At 44.4% G+C, this 23,832-nt stretch overlaps 1 protein-coding gene across 3 annotated transcripts in view; it reads left to right on the top strand.

The window, feature by feature from the left end:
* The window catches only part of mta1 (metastasis associated 1), a 104,261-nt gene that overhangs the window by 26,594 nt on the left and 53,835 nt on the right, over positions 1–23,832 (top strand). For all 3 annotated transcript variants that reach the window (XM_078406169.1, XM_078406171.1, XM_078406170.1), the window contains exons 4-6: positions 17,011–17,137; positions 19,273–19,336; positions 22,889–23,006. In XM_078406169.1, the coding sequence (XP_078262295.1) occupies positions 17,011–17,137; positions 19,273–19,336; positions 22,889–23,006 (309 nt within the window). The remainder of the gene's footprint in view (positions 1–17,010; positions 17,138–19,272; positions 19,337–22,888; positions 23,007–23,832) is intronic.

Below are 23,832 nucleotides of genomic sequence, written 5' to 3'. Positions count from 1 at the left end.
GGACGGATATCAAATAATGAAAAGACTGAGTACAGGAAAGAGATTGAGAAACTCGTGACCTGGTATTGAGACAACAACCTTTCTCTCAATGTCAGCAAAGCAAAGGAGATAGTGATGGACTTCAGGAAGTGAAGCGGTACACAAACCTCGGTCTGCATTGACGGTGCCAAAGTAGAGATGGTTGAAAGCTTCAAATTTCTAGGAGTTGATATCACCAACAACTTCTCCTGGGCCACCCATATTAAAGAAATTGCCAAGAAAGCACACCAATTACTCTACTTCCTTAAAGTTCAGCCTGTCCCCAACAACTCTCACCAACTTCTACAGATGTGCCGTTGAAAGCATTTCAACGGAATGCATCACGGCATTGTTTGGGAACAGCTCCATCCAAGACCGCAAGATATTGCAAAGAATTGTGAACGGACCCCGGACCATCACACAAACCAACCACCCTTCCATTGACTCCATTTATACCTCACGCTGCCTCGACAAGGCCACCAGTATAATCAAGGACGAGTTGCACTATGGCCACTCCGTCTTCTCCCCTCTCCCAAAGGCATAGGTGTGAAAATGCACACCTCCAGATTCTGGGGCAGTTTCTTGGAGGAACAGCATCTCGTATTTCGCTTGGGCAGCTTACAGCTCAGTGATATGAATATTGACTTTCCTCACTTCAGGTAGCCCCGACATTACCTCTCTCTGTATTCCTCCCCCACCCAAGTCGCACCAGCTTCTCATTTTCACCCTACAAACAGCTTACAATGGCCTGTTTCCTTTATCATCGTTACTTTTTTGCATATCTTTCATTCAATGTTCTTTATCTCTCCACATCACTGTCTATATCTCTCGTTTCCCTTAACCCTAACCAGTCTGAAGAAGGGTCTTGTCCCGTAACGCCACCCATTCCTTCTCTCCAGAGATGCTGCCTGTCCCGCTGAGTTACTCCAGCTTTTTGTGTCTACAGTTTAAACCAGCATCTGCAGTTCCTTCTTACACATTCGGATTATACAAGTTGGATTGGTTGCATCTGATCAAGGATGAGATCCACATCCCATGGGGCCCGTGTGGAAAATCAGGGCCAAGCATCTGAACAGAGTTAAGTTCAAAAAACGTGGAATGGCACACAACAGTCGCACGGAAAATAGTGTGGGAATAGAAGGAATTTGGAGGAGAAAAACAAGTGGAATGTAGTCAGAGATTTGCCCTAATTGATCAAAGGCCTTTGGTGTTTTTACTTGTCTCTGACAGTCACAGGCATTTAAAAGGAACTAAAATAGATTAAAATAATTAAATGAAATAAAAACTATTGGTATGAAAAACAATTTAATAAAAAATGCTGCATAATGCTAAATAAATAAAGTAAAATAATCTCGACACTTTACTCTTGCGAGAAACTTGTCAACTTCTTTCCACTTAAAGGATAGTTCCCTGTATGTTAGGCGGTGCTGGTGTAAAGCTGGGGGACAGGAGGCAAGGTTTATCCAACCATCTGTCCAGAAAGAACTTCACTGCGGGACCAATCGATGAATCCAGTGGTGTGGGTGAGATGATAGCTGAGATCAATAAGTTATAAAATCAGAGATTGGTTACAGCATTATCTTGGCTCTCTACCACAGCAAAGTTGGTGAGAGTTGGCACGAGTAGTCTCTTGGGAAAACCATCTAATTCTTGGCTCTCTTAGTACTGATGAAAAGTCAGCAACTTAAAATGGCGACTGTTTCTCTCCCCACAGAGACTGCATGGCCTGTTGAGTATCTGTGACATTGTCTGTTACCGTTTCAGATTCCATTTACTGCATTTTTCAGTAAATGCAGTAAACTGCCACTTTCTGTCCAGCGATGCCCGCCTTGAAGAAACTATGTTCCACTCTGAGGGAGGTTCTATTTGGAAACAATATTGATTTCTCAGCTTGTCAATTTGGATGAAGGATTGTCAACTTGAAATGTTGACTCTGCTTTTCTCTTCATGAAAGCTGCCTAACTTACTGAGTAATTCCTGCATTCTCTGCTTCTCCTACAGAAAATAGTGTGGTGGGAGGGTGTAAGTGGAACTGATGTGTTTGGTAGCTGATCAGGGTAGATATACAAACCACCGAAAAACCATATCAAAGGAACTAGGTGCAATCATTTGCAGTTTAAAATAAATTCTCATCATAGTTCCGCACTACTTCCGCACTCTCATACAGTGCGGACGTAGATCCTTCGGCCCATGTCAACCAAGATGTCCCATCTACACTAGTCCCACCTGCCCACGTTTGGCCCATCTCTATACTAAAACTCTTGTTTGTTTATTTGTTCCTGAACCACAGCCAAAACGGTACACTGTAGCACGACAATTTTAGGCCCACCTTACTCACCGTCATCCCTTTGGTGCCAATGGAGGAAGTTTAATTGAAATTGGTGTTATGTTTTTAAAGTTATTCACATTTTAAATCTATCTCCTTGGGAGGGAGGTGGGAGGAAGGGAGGATAAGGGGGGTTGAGGGAGATGGAGTCGGGGGGAGGGGGAGGGGAGTGGGAGAGAGGGTGCTGCACCAATGCAGGAGAGGTTTGGGTCCACTTGGTCTAGTATCCCTCTAAATCTTTTGTATCTATGTGCCTGTCCATGTGTCTTGGCTGTCTACCACAACAAAGTTGGTGAGAGTAAATTGCTTTACATTATGCTTCCTTTGTTGGACTAAAATGACTAATTTTTGGGCTTCACTCACACAAGATCAACTTCTCATTAAAACTAAGTGATAAACTAGCAAATAGAAACTTTGGTTATGCTGCCAGTAATCCCAGATACCCAAAGTCTTTAGAATTAGGAATATCTTCTTCAAAAACTCTATTGTATTCACATGTGCACACTTATGGGCAATAGTTAATACTGAATATGACAATTTCAAGAATAATGTACAAGTATTGGAACAGCCAATGTAGCAAGTTAATAAATTTGACAAAGTTGTCCCAGTGACAAAAGCCATCTTTTGTTAATATGCTTAATGTTGTGCAGTGATAGCTTCATCATCACAATAGTGACCTTTGATAGGCGTACATTGGAAGCAAGTTAACTTTTTCTTTATTCAACACTCGAGTGTCAAATGGTGTGAAAAGTACAAAAAGTGTGAAAAGCTCTTTCCAGCGTAACAACATCCTTCCTATAGCTGGGTGACCAAAAATGAACACCATACTCTTAAGTGCGGCCCTACCTTGCGTATCTTCTCATGTAGATTGGTTAGCTGGAGGCTGCTGTTGGAGACGTGAGGAATGCTTAAGATAGTTGATAAGTATTTTACAATGGCTTTGTATTAGTCATCTTTTGATAATACAGTGTTACAGAGGAAGTTGACAGGACATTGGATAATATGAAAATAGAGGATATAAAGGAGCACGGAACAGTTCACGTGGTCAAATGGGTAAATCCAAAGTTGCTGGAGAGAAGGAATGGGTGACGTTTCAGGTCGAGACCCTTCTTCAGACTGATGTCAGGGGAGGGGGTGGGACAAAGGAAGGATATAGGTGGAGACAGGAAGATAGAGGGAGATCTGGGAAGGAGGAGGGGATGGGAGAGACAGAGGAACTATCTAAAATTGGAGAAGTCGATGTTCAAACCACTGGGCTGCAAGCTGCCCAGGCGAAATATGAGGTGCTGTTCCTCCAATTTCCGGTGGGCCTCACTATGGCACTGGAGGAGGCCCATGACAGAAAGGTCAGACTGGGATTGGGAGGGGAAGTTGAAGTGCTCGGCTACCGGGAGATCAGTTTGGTTAATGCGGACCGAGCGCAGGTGTTCAGCGAAGCGATCGCCGAGCCTGCGCTTGATTTCGCCGATGTAAATAAGTTGACATCTAGAGCAGCGGATGCAATAGATGAGGTTGGAGGAGGTTTAATAGCTGTGTTGCTCTGGTGCTCGCAAATATGTGTTCAAACTTGAATGAAGGATAAATCTGTCAAGGACAAGATAGTTAGTTTTAAACGTTGATGGAGAAGCTTTCACTAACAGTGACCAGTGTGAAAGTACCTTGTGGACAGGAGCCTTGTTGAGGATATATTTTTGTGGGGTGGGTTGAGACAAATATGTGATTAAATATTTGTTGCATTTACAGTGAGGGGGAAATGAGAGCAGTACAAAGTACATGAGAAATTTACAGAAGGTAGGAGGCCATTTACATAGATACCTCGACACCATCCTATCCCCCTGGTTAAATCCCTCCCCACCTACGTCCAAGACACCTCACACGCTCTCCATCTCCTCGATAACTTCCGGTTCCCAGCCCCCACTCCCTCATCTTTACCACGGAAACAGCATCTACATAGATACACTGGCTGAACGTGTGCTATCCAGTCTGCTCTGGCCTTCCAATGGTTGCTCCAGAGTTTTGTGGATTACTGTAACATGGGTTCTCGCCCAAGCATTGTCAATGTGAAGAAGGTTTCTGCCTTCACTGCCCTTTCAAGGAGTGAGTTCCAGAACTTCTTCAACCTCTGGACGCAAAGAAAGCTTTTCCCCAATTTAATTATAGTCCCATCTAACTTAAATCGACTAGCAAAGTTATTGAGTCCTCTGTTAAATGAAATGGGTCCTTCTGTTAAATGAAATGGGTCCATTCAGCTTCAACCTTGCATAATTTTATGCAGCACAGTTAAATTCATGCTCAACATTCGAGCGAAAGCAGCTGCAGCCTAACCAATTTTCTGGTGAATCCCTACAGGTTTGCACACTCACTTCCTGTAACGTGATGCCCAGCAATGGAAATAGTACTCTAGCTGCATCCAAGTACTTTTTTACAAAGTTCCAACATCGTAGTCAATGCCTCAGCCAATAAAGTTTCCAGTTTGTTTTATTTACGCTTTAACAATCCTGCTACCTTCTGGAATCTATGGACTTGCTCTCTGACATTCCACAGTTATTCAGAATGTTATTATTTACTCTGCACTCCACTTCCACGGTGGCGCAGCGGTAGAGTTGCTGCCTTACAGCGAATGCAGCGCCGGAGACTCGGGTTCGATCCTGACTACGGGCGCCGTCTGTACGCAGTTTGTATGTTCTCCCCGTGACCTGCGTGGGTTTTCGCCGAGATCTTCGGTTTCCTCCCACACTCCAAAGACGTGCAGGTTTGCAGGTTAATTGACTGGGTAAATGTAAAAAAATTGCCCCTAGTGTGTGTAGGAAAGTGTTAATGTGCGGGGATCGCTGGGCGGCGCGGACTCAGTGGGCCGAAGGGCCTGTTTCCGCGCTGTATCTCTAAATCTAAAAAAAAACCCTTGCTTGTCCTCCCCAAAAGTATCGATTCCACCTTCTAATTAAGTTGCAGATGCCACTTTTCTGCTCACCATCAGCCCATCGGAATTACCCTTTCATTTGAACCTTTTCCCTCGCTGTTGATCACAGTGCCACTCTCAAACATTTATTCACTTTCTGGTCTCTGGATTTCTACTGTCACGACCACCATTGATTGGCCTTGTGAAGGTAGTGGTGAGCTGCCTACGTGAGACAATGCAATCCTTTGCCATTGGGCAGGGAGTTTCCAAGATTTAGACGGCAATGATGAAGAATTGGCGATTATATTTGTCATTTTAAATTCATGCAGATGAGGGCTTGAAGGTTTATGCCCCACGTTGGTCCACTGACTACCTGCTGCCGGTTTGGTCTGGAAGCTTTGCCCTTCGGGACACCGCCAGTCAATTGGAGCTGCTTCTAATGAGCTACTCATGGTGTTGGAAATCAAAGCTCCCTATTCACCCAGAATGCATTCTGTGCTATTCTCAGTGCTCCCTTCAACATGTAGGAGATCTGAATGATAAGGTGAGGGAGAACAATAGTATACAGGGCGATGGGCGTATGGAACAAGCTGCCCGTGGACGTAGTTGAGGGTGGGACTATCCCAACATTTAAGAAACAGTTATAGACAGGTACATGGATAGGACAGGTTTGGCGGGATATGGACCAAGCGCAGGCAGGTGGGTCTAGTGTAGCTGGGACATGTTGGCCGGTGTGGGCCAGTTGGGCTGAGGGGCCTGTTTCCACACTGTGTCACTCTATGACTATGACTAATAATCAGGAGATTTGCTTGTTGATGTTGGACCTGCTGCCATGAGACTTGGTTGGAGTCTGGTGACTGTTGAGCACTCCTAGGATGGTGCCGGCTTGTCTGAAAAGCACTGTGCCCGTGGGACAAGACACAAGAATTGCAGTGGGGGAGACACAAGGATCTTCAGCAAAACCCAGTGGGTCAGGCTGCATCTGTGGAGGGAATAGATTGGTGACGTTTTGCGTCAGGACCCTACTTCAGACTGAAGATAGACACAAAAGGCTGGAGTAATTCAGCGGGTGAGACAGCGTCTCTGGCGAAAAGGAATAAGTGACGTTTCGGGTCGAGACCCTTCTTCAGGGTTGAGACCTTCTCGACCGGAAATGTCACCTATTCCTTTTCTCCAGAGATGTTGTCTGACCCGCTGAGTTACTCCAGCTTTTTATGTCTATCTTCGGTTTAAACCAGCATCTGCATTTCCTTCCTACACATTCTAAAACTCTCGCTTGTTTGTTTGTTTGTTCCTGAACTACAGCCAAAACGGTACACGATAGCGTGAAAATGTTAGGCCTACCTTACTCACCGTCGTCCCTTTGGTGCTAATGGAAGAAGTTTAATTGAAATTGGTGTTATATTTTTAAAGTTATTCCCATTTTAAAGTTTAAATCTATGTCCTAGGAGGGAGGGGAGCGGAACGGGGGGGGGGGGGGAGTGGAGGGAAGGGGGGAGGAGAGGGTGCTGCACCAATGCAGGAGAGGTTTGGGCCCAATGGGTCCACTTGGTCTAGTTAGTTTATAAAATTATGAGAGGTATAGAAAAAGAGTATTTTTTTCCCTAAGTGCCTGGAATGCCAGAGGAACTTGTGGAGGCAGATAGATGGTGATGTTCACATGACATTTGGACAGACATTAAAAAAAGCAGGGAATAAAGGAATATGGACCATGTGTAGGCAGATGGGATGAGATTAGTTTGGCATCATGTTTGGCGCAGATATGTTGGCCCAAAGGGCCTGTTCCTGCACCTTATGGTTCCGTGTTGACTAGACTGGGTAAAGGTGACAGATTTGTTCCTTTGAAATACATTAATGAAGCAGCTGCATAGCGAACCAGATGGGTTTTTATGATAATTTGGTCATTTTACGATCATCATCACTAAGGTTATTGGTTTTATTACTTTCCAGTTCATTAACTGAATTTAAATTCAATTTATGCAGTGGTCGGGTTTGCACGTGCCTTTATATTGTTCATCCAGACCTCTGACTAATTTACCGCTTTGCACCACTATTTCTTATTCAATTATTATCACCTTCTCTTTCCCCATTTATGTTTAATCATTTTGAGGTATACAACCAAATAAGCCAGAAACTAAAACAAATCTAGTGGAATCCCATTGCAAATAGTTTGTGATGCTCAAAGTGGCATCATTATCTTTGACTTCCTTGCAGAAGAGCCAGGAAGAACATTTCTATCATGGTGTCAACATTCAAATCAGGATTCTACTATTGGGTAGAATAGGGTCATAGAGTATGGAAACATGTCCTTTGGCCCAACTTATCCATGCCATCCAAGATGCTCCTGAAAGGACATGTTTCCCCTGAGTCAGGGGAAAGGGAGATTCAGGGATAATAATGTGATCATTGTTCGCTTGGAGAAGGTAACAACAAAGCAAACTGAGATAAAATGTAAACGAGGACAGTCAGACTAGTCAGAAAAATGGGAAGGGGGAGGGAAGGAGAGAGAGGGAAAGCAAGGGTTACTTGAAGTTAGAGAAGTCAATATTCAAACCACTGGGGTGTAAGCTGCCCAAGCGAAATATGATGTGTTGTTCCTCCATTTTGCACTGGGCCTCACTCTGACAATGCAGGAGGTCCAGGACAGAAAGGTCAGTATGGGAATGGGAGGGGGAGTTAAAGTGTTGGCAACCGGGAGATCAGGTAGGGTTGGGTGTTCAGCGACACGATCGTTGAGCCTGCACTTGGTTTTGCCGATATCTCGGCAGTCCATATGGCCTGCCCAACCTCTTAAGGATTTTGGAGTGAAGCAGAAAGAAGATGGCCGCTGGAAGGATGGTGTCAGTGGCTCCCTCTCCCCTTTCTCCTCCCCCACCCCATTCCCCCCTCCTCACCGACACCACCCCTGTCATGTGTGACTTCAACCCCAACCTTCTGAGCTATTGATTAAGCAGAATGGGCTTACACTCTGAATACCAACAAAAAAATGATTTTGGTAAACTTTGTTTAACGGGGTCAATATTTTGATGCGATGTTTGATGTTTAGTTTCCAGATTTGTTTTTTTACTTCTGATTGTCAGCATTTCGTTTTTTTGGTTTTAAATTAGGCCTGCACACTCTTAGATTTTGAAGAATGAGAGGTAAACTTGCAGCATTCAAAATTCTTCAGGGGGGTTGGCAAGATGGATTCTGGGAGGATGTTTCTCAGGGCTAGAATATCCGCACCCTAGCCAATGGTCTCAATTTTAGAGAGTTGGTCATTCAGGACTGAGATACGAAGAAATTTCTTCTCTCAGAGCAGTAAATCTTTGGAATTCTCTATACAAGAGAGCCGTGGAAGCTTGGTCACTGAGGATATTGGAGACAGAGGTGGATAGATTTTCGGATATTAAGGGAATGGAGGGATTATGGGGTTAGTGCTGGAAAGTGGTGCTGAGTTTAAAGATCAGCCATGATATTATTGAGTGGTGGAAAAGGCAAGTGGAGATGAATGGCCTCCTCCTGATTCTGTTTCTCATGGTCTATGTTTTTCACGATAAATAGCAACTGACTATAGAATGAAATGATTCACAGGTTCAACTGCACAGAGTCAAAAGGCATAGGAATGGGCCCTTGGTTCCACTGAGTCCGTGGCAACCATCGAGCACCCATTGACACTAATCCCATTTTATAAGGTGTCCCCTCAACTCCGCCAGATTTGACTACTCACCTGCATCCAAGGTATAATTTGAGTGCCAATTCTCCTCCCATCCTGTGTAGGAAGGAACTGCAGATCCTGGTTTACACAGAAGATAGACACAAGATGCTGGAGTAACTCCGAGGGACAGGCAGCATCTCAGATGTTGCCTGTTCTGCTGAGTTACTCCAACATTTTGTGTCTACTACCATCCTGCCAGTCTTGGGTATGTGGATAGAAATCCTCAGGGACTACATGGACCATATTTGACTAAGGAGGCATGGAGACTATAATTGTGATCCATGTAATAACTGTGGACACACAACTGGGATTGATGGTAATCAAAAATTAAACTATAGGTACTGAAAATCTGAAGCAGAATGTGCTGAAAACACTCAGAGGTCCATGGGACCCATTGTCCGACTTATGGGACCAAGGATTGAGCCAGACTTGGATTGTTTGAATAACTTGAAGATGGATTGAAATGCAGCAACTCTTGGCCAATGACTTCTACCTGGGCACAACTCAGAAAGGGACAATATATTTGGATGCAGAAGGCTGGAGCTTCAATTCCTGGTACTCTGGCATCAGTCTTGTGGAAGGAAGTGTTCCCATTGTTCATGAACTCCAGTTAATCAAACTGATCAATTGATTGACGAGATGGGCCTTAGATTAATAATGCAGTGGAAGGGAGGAGGGGTGGAGTTCAGGACTATTCAGTTTGAAGACACATCCAGAATATAAAGTAATCTTTCAATTTGGTTAAACGCTAGAAAATTATGTTGCCAATGAAGAATGGTAATAGGAATCAGTAACTGAAACAAAAAGTATAGAATGGTGGAAATAATCAGAAGGTCGGTCATCCTCAGTGGAGAGAGACAAAGCTTCAAGTTGAGGGACTTTTCACAGAACTAACAGCTAAGCATATATCGGGAAAGAAGAGTCAAAGGTTGAAAGGAGCTATGTTGGGGAGGAATCTGCCTACCGACAGGAAGTGTCTAGAGTCCTGGTGCCATCGCAACAACCTGGAGCTCAATGCTCTTAAGACTGGAATTGATTCTAGACTTTAGGAGAGCTCCTCCTCCCCTCCCTCCACTCACCATCAACAACACCACAGTCACATCTGTGGAGTCATTTAAATTCCTTGGAACCATCATCTCCAAGGACCTTAAATGGGGGGCCACCGTCGACTCCACAGTCAAAAAGGCCCAACAGAGGATGTACTTCCTGCGGCAGCTGAGAAAACACAATCTGCTTCAGGCAATGATGGTCCAGTTTTACACTACCATCGTAGAGTCTATCTCAACCTTCTCCATCATGGTCTGATTTGGCCCAGCCACCAAGCACAGCATCCGGAGGCTGCAGCGCATCGCTCGATCAGCCGAGAAGGTTGTTGGCTGCAACCTTCCCCCCCCCCCCCCCCCCCCCCCCCAATCGACAAACTGTACACTGCAAGGGCCAGGAAGCGAGTGGGTAAGATCATCTTTGACCCCTCTCACCCTGGTCCCAAACTCTTTGAAGCACTTCCCTCTGGAAAGAGACTCCGGACTGCCAAAGCCGCCACAGCTAGGCATAAAAACAGCTTTTTTTCCGCGAACAGTAGCTCTACTCAACAACCAAAAGTCTGTAGCCTCCTTTTGCTCTGGTACTTTATCTCATTCTTCACATGTGTAAATTATAATGTTTTATTCCCAATTGTTTACTTGTATCGTGTTATTACGAGCAAAGCACCAGGGCACATTCCTTGTGTGTATACATACTTGGCTTATAAAATGTATTCCATTCAATTCAATTCAATTTCCGAGTGCAGCATGCTGAGAATTGGTAACTGGATAAGTTAATGTCAGAAATAGTGATGTGAATTTATCTGTTTTGCCTGCTGCTGATAGACATTACAGGATGACCAGAGTTTGGAAATTAAATGTTCCAGGTGCTGACTTTTAGAGTAGAGAAGTTAAAAATAGCAAAGGAGGTGGGGGAGCTGTTGTAGGGAAGGTTGAGATAAAGGCAGACGGAGAAAAGATCTTAGCCTACCCCATATGAGTAGAGCTTTGAAATGACAAACAGCAGAAAATGATGTGGAGAGTACTTTATTGGCCTCCTGTTAGTAATAATCTTGGGCTGAGCAATATCAAAATGTCAAAGAATATGGCGCAAGGGTTATGCAATGATCTATGGGGTGCTTTACTACAAATTAAATTGTCAAACGCACATTGGAGGGCAAGTTCTTCAACTTCTTTCCTACAAATGTCTTCTGGGCAATATTTGAGCACATATGGCTAGTGCTTATTAGAGTTTAGAAGAATGAAAGGATACCTTATTGAAACATACACTGGTATTGCATGCAGGATGTAGAGTAATAGAGTTATACAGTGTGGAAACAGGCCCCTTGGCCCAAATTACTGACACCTGCCAACATGTCCCATCTACACTAGTCCCACCTGCCTAAATTTGGCCCATATCCCTCTAGTTTAGTTTAGTTTAGAGATACAGTGCGGAAATGGGCCCTTTCGACCCACCGGGTCAAGGCCGACCAGCGATCCCGCACATTAACACTATCCTACTCCCACTTAGGACAATTTTTACATTTACCAAGTCAATTAACCTACAAACCTGTAGGTCTTTGGAGCGTGGGAGGAAACCGAAGATCTCAGAGAAAACCCACGCAGGTCACGGGGAGAACGTACAAACTCCGTACAGACAGCATCCATGGTCAGGATCGGACCCGAGTCTCCGGCGCTGCATTCGCTGTAAGGCAGCAACTCTACCGCTGCGCCATCGTGCCACCCTAAACTGACTTGTCAGCGATAAATTCCATTTGTCGGCTCGCCTTTGCAACTAGATCTGGTTGTATCCTTCTTCTCAGTCTACTGTACCACTGATTTGGGTGTCACTTGCAATGTTGACTGCATTGTCATTCAAATCTTTAATGTTTAGATCAAAGAACAGTGGACCCAACACCAACTCGGGCGGCATGGTGGCACAGCAGTGGAGTTGCTGCCTTACAGCGCCTTACAGCATAGATCTAGACTATGGGTGTTGCCTGTACATATTTACAGAGAAGTGTGCGTTCTCTCCGTGACTGCATGGGTTTTCCCCGGATGCTCTAGTTTCCTCGCACACTCCAAAGACATACAGGTTTGTAGGCTAATTGGCTTTGGAAAAGGTTGTAAATTGTCCCGAGTGTTTAAGATAGTGCGAGTGTACGGGAATTGCTGATCAGCGCAGACTCGGTGATCCAAAGGCCTATTTCCGCGCTATATCTCTAAACTACACTAAACCCCTCAGCTTCCACAATTTTCTCCTCAGTAAAAACATATGAGAAGTATGCCCATGCTGATATCTGTCCACAAAGCTAGAAGCCGGAGCTTGAAGGTGAGGTGGAGGAAATTTAAAAGTATCAAGAGGAGTACATTTATTACACAGAGTAACTGGTATCTAGTAATAAGCTGCTAGAAGATGTAGAGGCAGGAACAGTAAACACATTTAAGAGCCATCTGGACAAGTACTTAAAATAACATGGAATTGAGGGGTATGAGATGAATGCAGGCAAATGGGATCTGTATGAATATGAATGATGGTTGACATAGACAAGTTATAGGAGTAGAATTAAGCCCTTCGGCCCATCGAGTCTACTCCGCCATTCAATCATGGCTGACCTCTGCCTCCAAATCCCATTTTCCTGCCTTCTCCCCATAACCCTTGACACGCGTTCTAATCAAGATTTTGTCTATCTCTGTCTTAAAAATATCCACTGACTTGGTAGGCCAAAGGGCATGTTTCTAAGTTGTACAAGTCTATGACTTGTAGATTTGGAAATTCAGAAAGTATTGACCACAGATGAGGTGATTGGTAATGATTTATAGTACATGCAGTGCGAGCTTCATGTCCGTGTGGGGTGGGGTGTAGACTGCTGGCAGCGTGGCCAAAGTGAATTCCAGTGGCAGGTAGTAGGGTTGGCAGTCCGGGTGGCAGGAAATCGCCAGGACCATCAAGTCCAAACACCATAAGGTGGTGTCTTGTTTCCTGGGATATCTTGTTGCAATTATATTGCACTCTGATTAGAACACAGCTGCAACACTGCGGACATTTTGATCTTCTTATTTGCAGAATTAATTACTTGCCTGGAGGGGTGTATTGATTTCTGACATGGCATGGTTGTTCCATGAGGAGAGATTGAGAAGAACAGACATGCAGTTTGTTGACTTTAAAGCAATGAGAAGTAATTTCACTGAAGTCTATAGAAGTATACTTGAATATATTCCCATTGATGTGACTAGATTGACATGAAATTTGAGAACTGGAGGGTCAAGACTCTGTAGGTCATTTTGGATTGAGATAAGAAATTCACAGAATTGTGAATCTTTGGAATTTTCTACCTCATTGATAATTATTTGATGTTTATTCTGAGCTGATAGTTTGTTGAGCACAGTATGAATGGATAGGAGAAAGGTGAAGTTAAGAAAGCTAGCCATGATGTTCAGTTCAGTTCAGTTTAGTTTATTGTCACACGTGTACGAGGTACAGTGATAAGCTTTTGTTACGTGCTAATTTCACTGTCCTCCTGATTAACTTTACTGATTGTATTTATTCACAAAATGCTGGAGTAACTCAGCAGGTCAGGCAGCATCTCAGGAGAGAAGGAATGGGTGACGTTTCGGGTCGAGACCTTTCTTCAGACTGATTGTATGCCTCATTGTCACCTTCCCTGCAGCTAACAATGAACCATTCTACATTTCCTTGATCGTCGTCTGCTTTGATCTGTTGTTTTCACACCTTCCATATCTCTCGTCTCCCTCTCCCCTGACACCAGTCTGAAGAAGGGTCTCGACCCGAAACGTCACCCATTCCTTCTCTCCAGAGATGCTGCCTGTCCCACTAAGTTACCCCAGCATTTTGTGTCTTATCTTCATGTTTATAGTTATGTGCACAAGTATGGTGAAGTACAGGTACATTGACAAGTTTTGCTTGGTGCAGCATCACAGGTACCTAGACTCAAACAACACACAAAAACAAATAATACACGAATTATGCATAAATTGCACATAACATTTCTAAAAGAAAGACGACTGCAAATAAAAGATATAAATGCAAAACACAATTTGAAAAGAAAAGTCCATGGTAATGCAGGGAGTGGACTGTAATGTTCTGTTGTCAAAGTAGGATGATCAGGGTTGTGCCAGTTGGTTGAAGAACTGATTGTTGTAGAAAAGTTGCTGTTCGTTCGTAAACCTGGTGGTGTGGGACTTAACACTTCTGTATCCCCTGCTCAACATAGAAACGAGAAGAGGGCATGACACAGGTGGTGGGGATCGTTGATGATAGATGCCGTCTTCTTGAGTCATAAATGCTATTGATGGGATGAATTCTTTGAAGATTATTTTTTAAACTTCAGATGATGGAAGTCTGAGAAAAAAATCATAAAATGCTGGGAACATCAGGCAGCATCTTTGGAAAGAGAAACAGCGTTAATGATCCAGATCCTGGACCGTTTCTTAGAATTGGGGAGTTAGATTTCAGCCACAGAGAAGGTAGTGGAAGGGATGGGCAGAACAAAGGAAACGCTTACAACAGGGTGAGACAAAATGGGTTCATGCAGCAGTTGGAAGCACATTATGCCTTGTCTTTCTAGGAAGGAACTGCAGATGCTGGTTTAAATCAAAGATGGACACAAAATGCTGCAGTAACTCAGCGGGACAGGCAGCATCTTTGGGGAGAAGGAACAGATGACGTTTCGGGTCGAGACTCTTCAGACTGAAATCAGGGGAGTGGGAGGTGCATTGATAAGGAAGTGTCAAGTCAAGTCTATTTGTCACATCCACATAAATGTGCAGTGAAATGAAAGATTACCCACAGTCCAACAACAAGAGCAATAAAAATAAGCAATAACACACACAATCAAACAAAAAGAAACATCCATCACAGTGAGTCTCCTCCAGTCACCTCCTCACTGTGATGGAAGGCCAGAATGTCTTTTCTCTTCACCTGCCGTCTTCTCCTGCGGTCAGGCTGTTGTAGTTGCCACGTTCCGGGCCGCGCCGGACGGTGAAAGGTCCGCAGCGGGCCGACCCAAGCCCCGCGATCCGGGGCGGGCAAAGACGCCGCCGCTGCCGCTGGATATAGATAAGGAAGTGGAAGGTGTGCAAACAGGACAAAAGGGGAGGAACAGCACCTCATATTTTGCTTGGGCAGCTTACACCCCAGCAATATGAATATTGAATTCTCTAATTTCAAGTAACCCTTACTTTCCCTCTCTCGCCATCCCCTCCCCCTTCCCAGTTCTCTGACCAGCCTTACTGTCTCCGACCTCTTTTTTTTATCTCTGTTGACTTTGTTGTTACCTTCTCCCAACTAACAATGATCTATTCTATATTTTCCTTGATCTCCATTCCCTTTATCCTGTTTTCATACATTACACTCCCTTATCTATATATTTTCTTATCTATGTGCCTACCACTCCCCTGACTTCAGTCTGAAGAAGGGTTTCGACCTGAAACGTCACCCAATCCTTCTCTCCAGAGATGCTGCCTGACCCGCAGAGTTACTCCAGCATTTTGTGTCGATCTTTGTGCCTTGTCTGTGTTACGTATTGCTGATGTGAGGCTGTGGGACACGTCTCACGGGATAGGTCATATTGATGGAGTGAGAAAAATTGAGGCATTGTCAGGTGGATGATTGGCAGAAGTGAGTGGCCAGTACTGATGCAAGCAGAATGTATAAGCAAGTTACCCCAGGTTGGAGAATCCAGGATTGAGTCCAAAAGATGGGAAATGTGACCAGACAGAAGATGAGGTGTTGTTGCGCACACTTGCGATGGGCCTTGTCATATCGTTTCAGGAGGTTGTTGCCAGACAAGAGTGGGATGGTGATGGAGAATAAAAGGGGCAGGCAATTGTGATCAGGGTGATTCCAGAGATCTGAATGAAGATGCTGCACAAAGTAAAATGCTGCACAAAGTAGTCTGGGTTTGGTTTTCCAGTGCAAGGGAGACCATATTTATGAACTCTGAACTCCGTACACTAGATTTAATTTTTTGTTGGCAAATTGATTAATTTTCCAGTGGCATAGGTATGTGGCAGAAGACTGAAATCAGGAAAATTTATGGGGCATGTGGGAGAGAGTAAATTGCCGGGGTACAGAAAAATACAGATTGTTGGGATGCTCCCTGGAAACCAACATGGACTAGATGGGCCTGATGGCCTCCTTTGTTTTGGGGATGTAAGTAAAACATTACCCTGCCAAGCTGACATCCACAGGCGGAAGACACAAAAATGGCCGATCAGATATGTTGTCGGGTGGATTTAGGCCCCCTCACAGCAGCTAGTCTTCAGCGGGTAGTCCATAAAGCTCAGAGGACCATCGGAACACAGCTACCAGCCTTGGAGGGCATCTACAACACACGATGCCTCAGAAAAGCCACCAGCATCCACAAAGACTCTTCACACCCCTGCAACAGTCTGTTCGAACTCCTTCCATCGGGCAGACGATACAAGGCCTTCTACGCCCGCACCTCCAGACTCAGGAACAGCTTCATCCCCAGGGCCATAGCTGCTACAAACCGGTCCTGCTGAGCTGGATGGTCACATCGCACAGTGATCCGGCACATATCTACTTGCACTTTATTCTGTTTTAAAACTGTTACAATTTGTTTCGTTGGGTTGTTTAAATTAATACTGACTAGCTAATTAAATTATTGCATCGTATGGGAGGCGCATTCCCAATCTCGTTGTACCCCTGTACAATGATAATAAAGATATATTGTATTGTATTGTATTGTATTGTATTGTATTGTATTGAAGACACAAGAGTATGTAGATACTGGAATCATGAGCAAAAAACAAAGTGCTGAAGGACTTAGCAGACCAGGCAGCATTGTGGAGGGAAAAGATAAGATGACATTGGGGGTCTTCATATGGAGGTTGACCAGTTTAGTGATAACATTGAATTGTGGCTGCTCTTGTGTGTTTTCTGATTGTGTGCATTCATTAATCTTAGGTTGTACATTGTGTGGACTCATTTAGATATGAAAATTGTCTTTTTTGGAAGCATGGAAGATGATTGTGTTGACCCTGTACCGTTGATATTTGACAGAGGAAGTGGAAGAGGAGATGGAAAACGCAGAATTGCAGGAGCTCGCCGAGAACGAACGGCACCAGCTGAAACATCGCGAGCTCTTCCTGTCCCGGCAGCTGGAATCCCTCCCAGCAACCCACATCAGGTAACCACGGGATGGGGAGGCAGGGGAGCTCTTCACAGAGCTGACAGCTCAGACCTGTGAATAAAAAGGAAAAGCAGCTTTATTAAGGTACAAGGATAAACATTTAATAGGAACCCGAGGGGCAACTATTTCACTCAAGGTGGTGTGTTTATGGAACGAACTGCCACAAGAGATAGTTGAGGCAGGTTCTACAACAGCATTAATAAAACACTTGGAGAGGTACATGGATAGGAAAGGTTTTGAGGGATATAGGCCAAATGCAGACAAATGGAACTAGTTTAGACGAGGGATCTTGTTCGGCATGGATGAGTTGGGCCAAAGAGCCAGTTTCTATGCTTTTTGAGAACCCACATGATTTTCAAACTCCTTCAGAGAATAAATCTGTGAGAAATTTATCTAACCTGACCCTGGACTTTGTCTATGTCTAATGGCTCCCTAAAAAGCCCCGACCATCCATAAATGTTACATCAAAGTAGAGAAAGAACGCTGGACCTAACGTTGATCGAGCTGCTAAATTTTTACATGGCAGAGTTACTCCCAGCTGAGTCGAACTTGCAAAATCCCGCTCATGGCCATCTTTGTATAGGGGGCATAAATGGGAGAGCTAAAAAATCAATTTCAGCTCTTCCTCATTGATTTACCTGTGAATGATGCATCGAACGATGAATGTCTTGGTCGAAATGAGCACTGCACAGTCCTTGTGCAGATGAAATCCTAACTTGACACCGAGGATACCCTTGACTGTTTTATGGCACAACAGATGTGCTAAAGTAGACATCATTTGATTTTCCACCACCCTAAACATCCATTCATTCCATCACTGAAGCACACTGCTAACATATTACAATCTACAAAATGCACTGTAGTTACTCACCCAGGCTGTTTCGATAGTACAAAATGCTGGAGTAACTCAGCGGGAACGGCAGCATCAGACTGAAGAAGGGTCTCGACCTGAAACGTCACCCATTTCTTCTCTCCAGAGATGCTGCCGGTCCCACTGAGTTACTCCAGCATTTTGTGTCTACCTTCGATTTAAACCAGCATCTGCAGTTCTTTCCTCCACACTGTTTCGATAGCACCATCTAAATCGACAATCCCTACCATCAGGAAAGGGTCACCAGATGAATTTGAAGACTTTGAAGGTTCCCATTGAAGTTCTTAACCATCCCAACTTGTCGGCAGATTGCAGGTTCTTCATCATCACTGGTTCTAACTCCTGGAGCTCCCTCCCCAACAGTATTGTGGGATTATCCTCGCTAGGAGAATACCACCAGTTCAAATGTCTTTCCTCAAGGCACGTTACAGCCCTTGGAGCCCAAATTAAATTTATCAATTTCAAATAACTGCCCTTTACAGTCTGTTACAGAACTGGCCAGTTCGGATGTAATGATATCAACCTATAATATTATCTTAATTTTCTTAATTATTATCTTAATCTCTCCATAGATGCTGCCCGATGCATTGGATATTTCTGGAATCCCTATTTTAATCCATTGTTCCAGCAACTGCAATATTTTGTATCTCGTACTTCCAGCAACTATTTTCCTCTCCCATCTGTTCACATTCATCTCCTCTTTAAACCTCCTCCATACAGATGAGCTGCCTTCAACAGACATTATCACCCTCTCCAGCGAGCACCACAAGTGTCATTCAATCTCTCTCGGCCTCCACTGTATCACAGATGTTCCCTTTGTTCTCTCAACTCCTCTTCCTTCTCCACAACATCTAATGCATTCGATTTCTTAACTTTCATGATCGGTCTTTAGCCTGAAAATGTAACTTGTTTCTTTTTTCCAAAGATGCTGCTTGACCTACTGAGAGTTCCCTGCATTTTCTGTTTCCATTTCAGATTTTCACCAGCTGTAGTTATTCACTTTGGCCAGTTAGTCAGTTTAGTGACAATGATTGTGAGATGAATGTAGGCCAGCAGTCTGGGGGACAGCTTCACAACGGAAAATAATCTTTGGGCGGGGAGATGGAGCATCTCACCCGAGCAGGACCACACTTAAGACTCCGTTTAGATACATTGTCAGCCTTTGAGTGGGACTCAAACCTAAGCTTTTCCAGCATTGGAGGGGAGGAATTCGGCTTTTCAATCTGAAACTTTTACTAACACCTTTTCAATTCCCTTCCAGGGGTAAGTGCAGCGTTACACTGCTAAACGAAACAGAGTTGCTATTGTCCTATCTGGAACGCGAGGTAAGAATCAGCTTTGGCAAGCATTTGTCATTTGTCAGATTTTAATTTGGCTTTTGTATTAACGCCCAACATCTCTTTGCTAATCTGGCCTTGTATTGCCTTCGGGCATCATGCCATCTTACACTGCACTACATCATTCATTGGGTGTGGACTTGACCGTCAGTACTCTGGTCTTGGGTGGGTTGGTCGCTATGGTTACGTAGCTTTCAGCAAAGCGAGGGGGGATATGTGCAGGTTTCCACATCCGATTGCTTTTTCAAGCCCGCTGTTTGAAGGAGTGTGTTTGTGTTTTACTCTGTGTGTGTGTTGGAGGGAACCATTCAGGATCTGCAAAGGACGTACAGGTATGTAGGTTAATTGGCTGGGTAAATGTAAAAATTGTCCCTAGTGGGTGTAGGATACTGTTAATGTACGGGGATCGCTGGGCGACACGGACTTGGTGTGCCGAAAAGGCCTGTTTCCGGCTGTATATATATGATGATGATGATGATGATGACATTTCTTCAGACAGAACGGACATTAAAAGTTATTTTATACATCATTTTGTGATGCAACTGTAAGACAAAGAAGTTTAAATTCAAGCGATAAACTTGAGATTGGTTCACGTTTTGTTATTGCTGCATGGTAGTTAATGGTATGGTAGTTAATTTACCCAACTAATAGTGTGTTCTGGACCATGGCTCAAAAGACATTGGAACATTTAAATTTAAGTAATTAAATCCTTTTGATCTAATCTCAGGAACAGTCGGCATGAAACTAAATGCCATCAGGTTCATTTAGCAATGGTCACTAAATGCCATTGAGTTCACTCATGTCCTTGGTAGAAGGAAATCTGCCATTACATAATCTGGCCTACATGTGCCTCCAGACCCAACAATGTGCTTGGCGCAAAACTTGTGCAGTTCAGGGGCTATGAATGGTGGCACTGCCAGTGACGTTCACTTCCCATGAATGAGTACATTAAAAATAGATGCACCTGTCGTACAAGCTGCATGCCAGCCTCCTTGTTTACACATGCCAGCTTTGTGCACAGAGCTCTGTGCACCTGGAGTACTGTGTGCAGTTTTGGTCTCCAAATTTGAGGAAGGATATTCTTGCCATTGAGGGCGTGCAGCGTAGGTTTACTAGGTTAATTCCCGGAATGGCGGGACTGTCATATGTTGAAAGACTGGAGCGACTAGGCTTGTATACACTGGAATTTAGAAGGATGAGAGGGGATCTTATCGAAATGTATAAGATTATTAAGGGGTTGGACACGTTAGAGGCAGGAAACATGTTCCCAATGTTGGGGCAGTCCAGAACAAGGGGCCACAGTTTAAGAATAAGGGGTAGGCCATTTAGAACGGAGATGAGGAAAAACGTTTTCAGTCAGAGAGTTGTGAATCTGTGGAATTCTCTGCCTCAGAAGGCAGTGGAGGCCAATTCTCTGAATGCATTCAAGAGAGAGCTGGATAGAGCTCTTAAGGATAGTGGAGTCAGGGGGTATGGGGAGAAGGCAGGAACGGGGTACTGATTGAGAATGATCAGCCATGATCACATTGAATAGCGGTGCTGGCTCAAAGGGCCAAATGGCCTCCCCCTGCACCCATTGTCTATTGTTTCCAAGCATGCATTTATTTAAGTTCAGTATGCAGTAATCGAGCATGTTTATACATGTGTGTTATAACCACATGGATGCTCATTCTGCCACCCTCCCATTTCAGGTGACTTGTCAGTGGCACCTGTCGAGCAACACAACGGCCAGGGTCAAGTAGCCACTGTGCCGTAGGAGAGGTGGGACAACAGTAAAGTGGGAAAACACGTTTTCATTTTCCTTACCTCACATATTTTTGTACGTTTCTGATATTTCACCTTCAGGGCCACCCTGCTTATTGATAATGTTACACTTGGTTCTGACATTCCGACTGTTGGCGTGCTGTGCCTGCAGTGAACACCACACAGAATCCACATGTGCCCTGGCCGCTGGTGACCAAGGCTGGATTTTCCTTCCTTAAGTGACTGGGCTTGAATTACAGGCAGAGGTTGGATAAGCTGGGACTTTTTCCTTTTGAGTGAAGAAGGCTAAGGGGTGACCTTATTGAGGTGTACACGATCACGAGGGGCACGTATAAGTGAACTTTCAGAGTCCTTTTCCCAAGGAAGGGGATTCTAAAACTTTAGGGCATAGGCTTAAGGTAAGAGGGGAGAGACTAAAGAAGGACTTAGGGGGCACCTTTTTTGCTGGGAGGATAGTCCTTGTCTGGAGTGAGCTTCGAGAGGAAGCTATGGAAGCGGACATAGTTACGACTTTCAATATACATTCAAACAGATGTATGGATAGGAAGGGTTTAGAAGGCTATGAGCTCAGTTTGTATGGATAGGAAGGGTTTAGAAGGCTATGAGCTCAGTTTGCCAATTTGGTCAGCATGGATGAGATGGGCCAAGGGCCTCTTTCCGTGATTTATAGCTGCCTCAAAGCTACAGTGGCAGGGTTCAGACATGACCCATGGTGCTGATTGTAGGCACCCTCTCCTTGTGACCATGGCCGTTTCCTCTGGGTACTGTGGCATCTTCTTCCCATATCCTAAATGTGTGTTGCTTGGTAAATTAATTGGTTGCTTTAAATTGCTCCTCACGTGTAGGTAAGTGAGTGGTGGGATCAGGACAGAGCTGAGGGGAGCGTGGTTTGAATAAAAAAGGTATGAGCAGAGGATTAAAGTATATTGGTACTGGATGGTTGGCATGGACTCATTGGGCTGAAGAGCCTATCTCTGTCCCCATGAGATCCATGGGAAAGTTGAGAGCTCCATGCAGGTAAATGTAACCAGCCATGGTAAACGGCAGGAATTCACTCTGCGTTGGGGCTGGAGGAGCCTTTTTACCCATCAAGTCACCTAATTTCAACTGAAGGAAATACGTCGGGCCCTTCCCTCTTGCAAGATTGTCAGTCCTCTCCTCTAACACAAGAGACAGATAGGACAGAGGTATTGAGGTATTATGCTGCCAGATGCACATTTCAAAAGTAAATCAATATTGTGTCACAAAATGCTGGAGTAACTCAACGGGTCAGGCGGCATCTCGGGAGAGAAGGAATGGGTGACGTTTCGGGTCGAGACCCTTCAATCAATATTGTGTTCTTTTTGGTAATCATCCATTTCTATATTCCTATAGGTATTCTCTGTTACTACTTCCTTTATAATGATTCGAACGTTTTCCCGACTACAGATGCTAGATGAATCTGCCAGATTTATTCTTTAAATCTTAGCTATTGCTTGTTTACAATCATATCATTTAATGCAGTTTCACAGCCTTTCATTGCCCACTGATAGATATCTCATAGCATCCCTGCCTATTTTATTTAAAGTTAAGGTCTGGAAACTAAAATAATAAAATGTTCCCCTGCATATGTCCTAACAAGGAAACCAATAAATACACACAACTGGTTTTGAAGTTGAAGTTACTGAACACTGGGGTCACTGTTTATTGAGACATTTGTTTTTTAAACGTGACGCAGTCAGGCAAACCTTGACGGAGTTTACAGTGAATGGTCTCTCTTTGATTCCTTCCCTCCAGGATACATTTTTTTATTCACTCGTCTACGATCCGCAGCTGAAGACGCTTCTGGCAGATAAGGGAGAGATTCGAGTCGGCACTCAATACCAGGCGGACATCACTGACTTGATGAAAGAAGGTTAGTGAGTTTAACACGCAAACACAGCACACTCGTGGTTGGACCCACAACTGTGTCAAAACATTTGACAGCTCCAATGCAGCTTGGCTCTCTGAGAAAACTAACTGCATAGAGTTAATCCTCAAGAAATTAAACTAGGAGTTCCTAGTTCCTGCTTGCTTTATCAAAAACTTAGCTTTAAACCTAGAGTCTCCTAACAACCAGTTAAATCCCACTGCCATAAGTCACAATGTCATAACCAAACAGTCTTTCCAGATGAGACAGAGGTTCACCTGCACCTCCTCCAACGTCATCTATTGCATCCGCTGCTCCAGATGTCAACTTATTTACATCGGCGAGACCAAACGCAGGCTCGGCGATCGCTTCGCTCAACACCTGCGCTCAGTCTGCATTAACCAATCTGATCTCCCGGTGGCTGAGCATTTCAACTCCCCCTCCCATTCCCAGTCTGACCTTTCTGTCATGGGCCCGCCTCCAGTGCCATAGTGAGTCCCACCGGAAATTGGAGGAACAGCACCTCATATTTCGCCTGGGCAGCTTGCAGCCCAGTGGTATGAACATTGACTTCTCCAACTTTAGATAGTTCCTCTATCCCTCTCTTCCCCTCCCCCTTCCCAGTTCTCCCTCTGTCTTCCTGTCTCCACCTATATCCTTCCTTTGTCCCGCCCCCTGACATCAGTCTGAAGAAGGGTCTCGACCCGAAACGTCGCCCATTCCTTCTCTCCCGAGATGCTGCCTGACCTGCTGAGTTACTCCAGCATTTTGTGAATAAATACCTTCCATTTGTACCAGCATCTGCAGTTATTTTCTTACACTATCATAATTG

The sequence above is a fragment of the Rhinoraja longicauda genome, chromosome 10 (assembly GCF_053455715.1).
Source record: "Rhinoraja longicauda isolate Sanriku21f chromosome 10, sRhiLon1.1, whole genome shotgun sequence".
Lineage (NCBI taxonomy): Eukaryota > Metazoa > Chordata > Chondrichthyes > Rajiformes > Arhynchobatidae > Rhinoraja > Rhinoraja longicauda.
The sequence above is the reverse complement of the archived record's forward strand: the minus strand, read 5'-3'. Positions and strand labels throughout refer to the sequence as shown.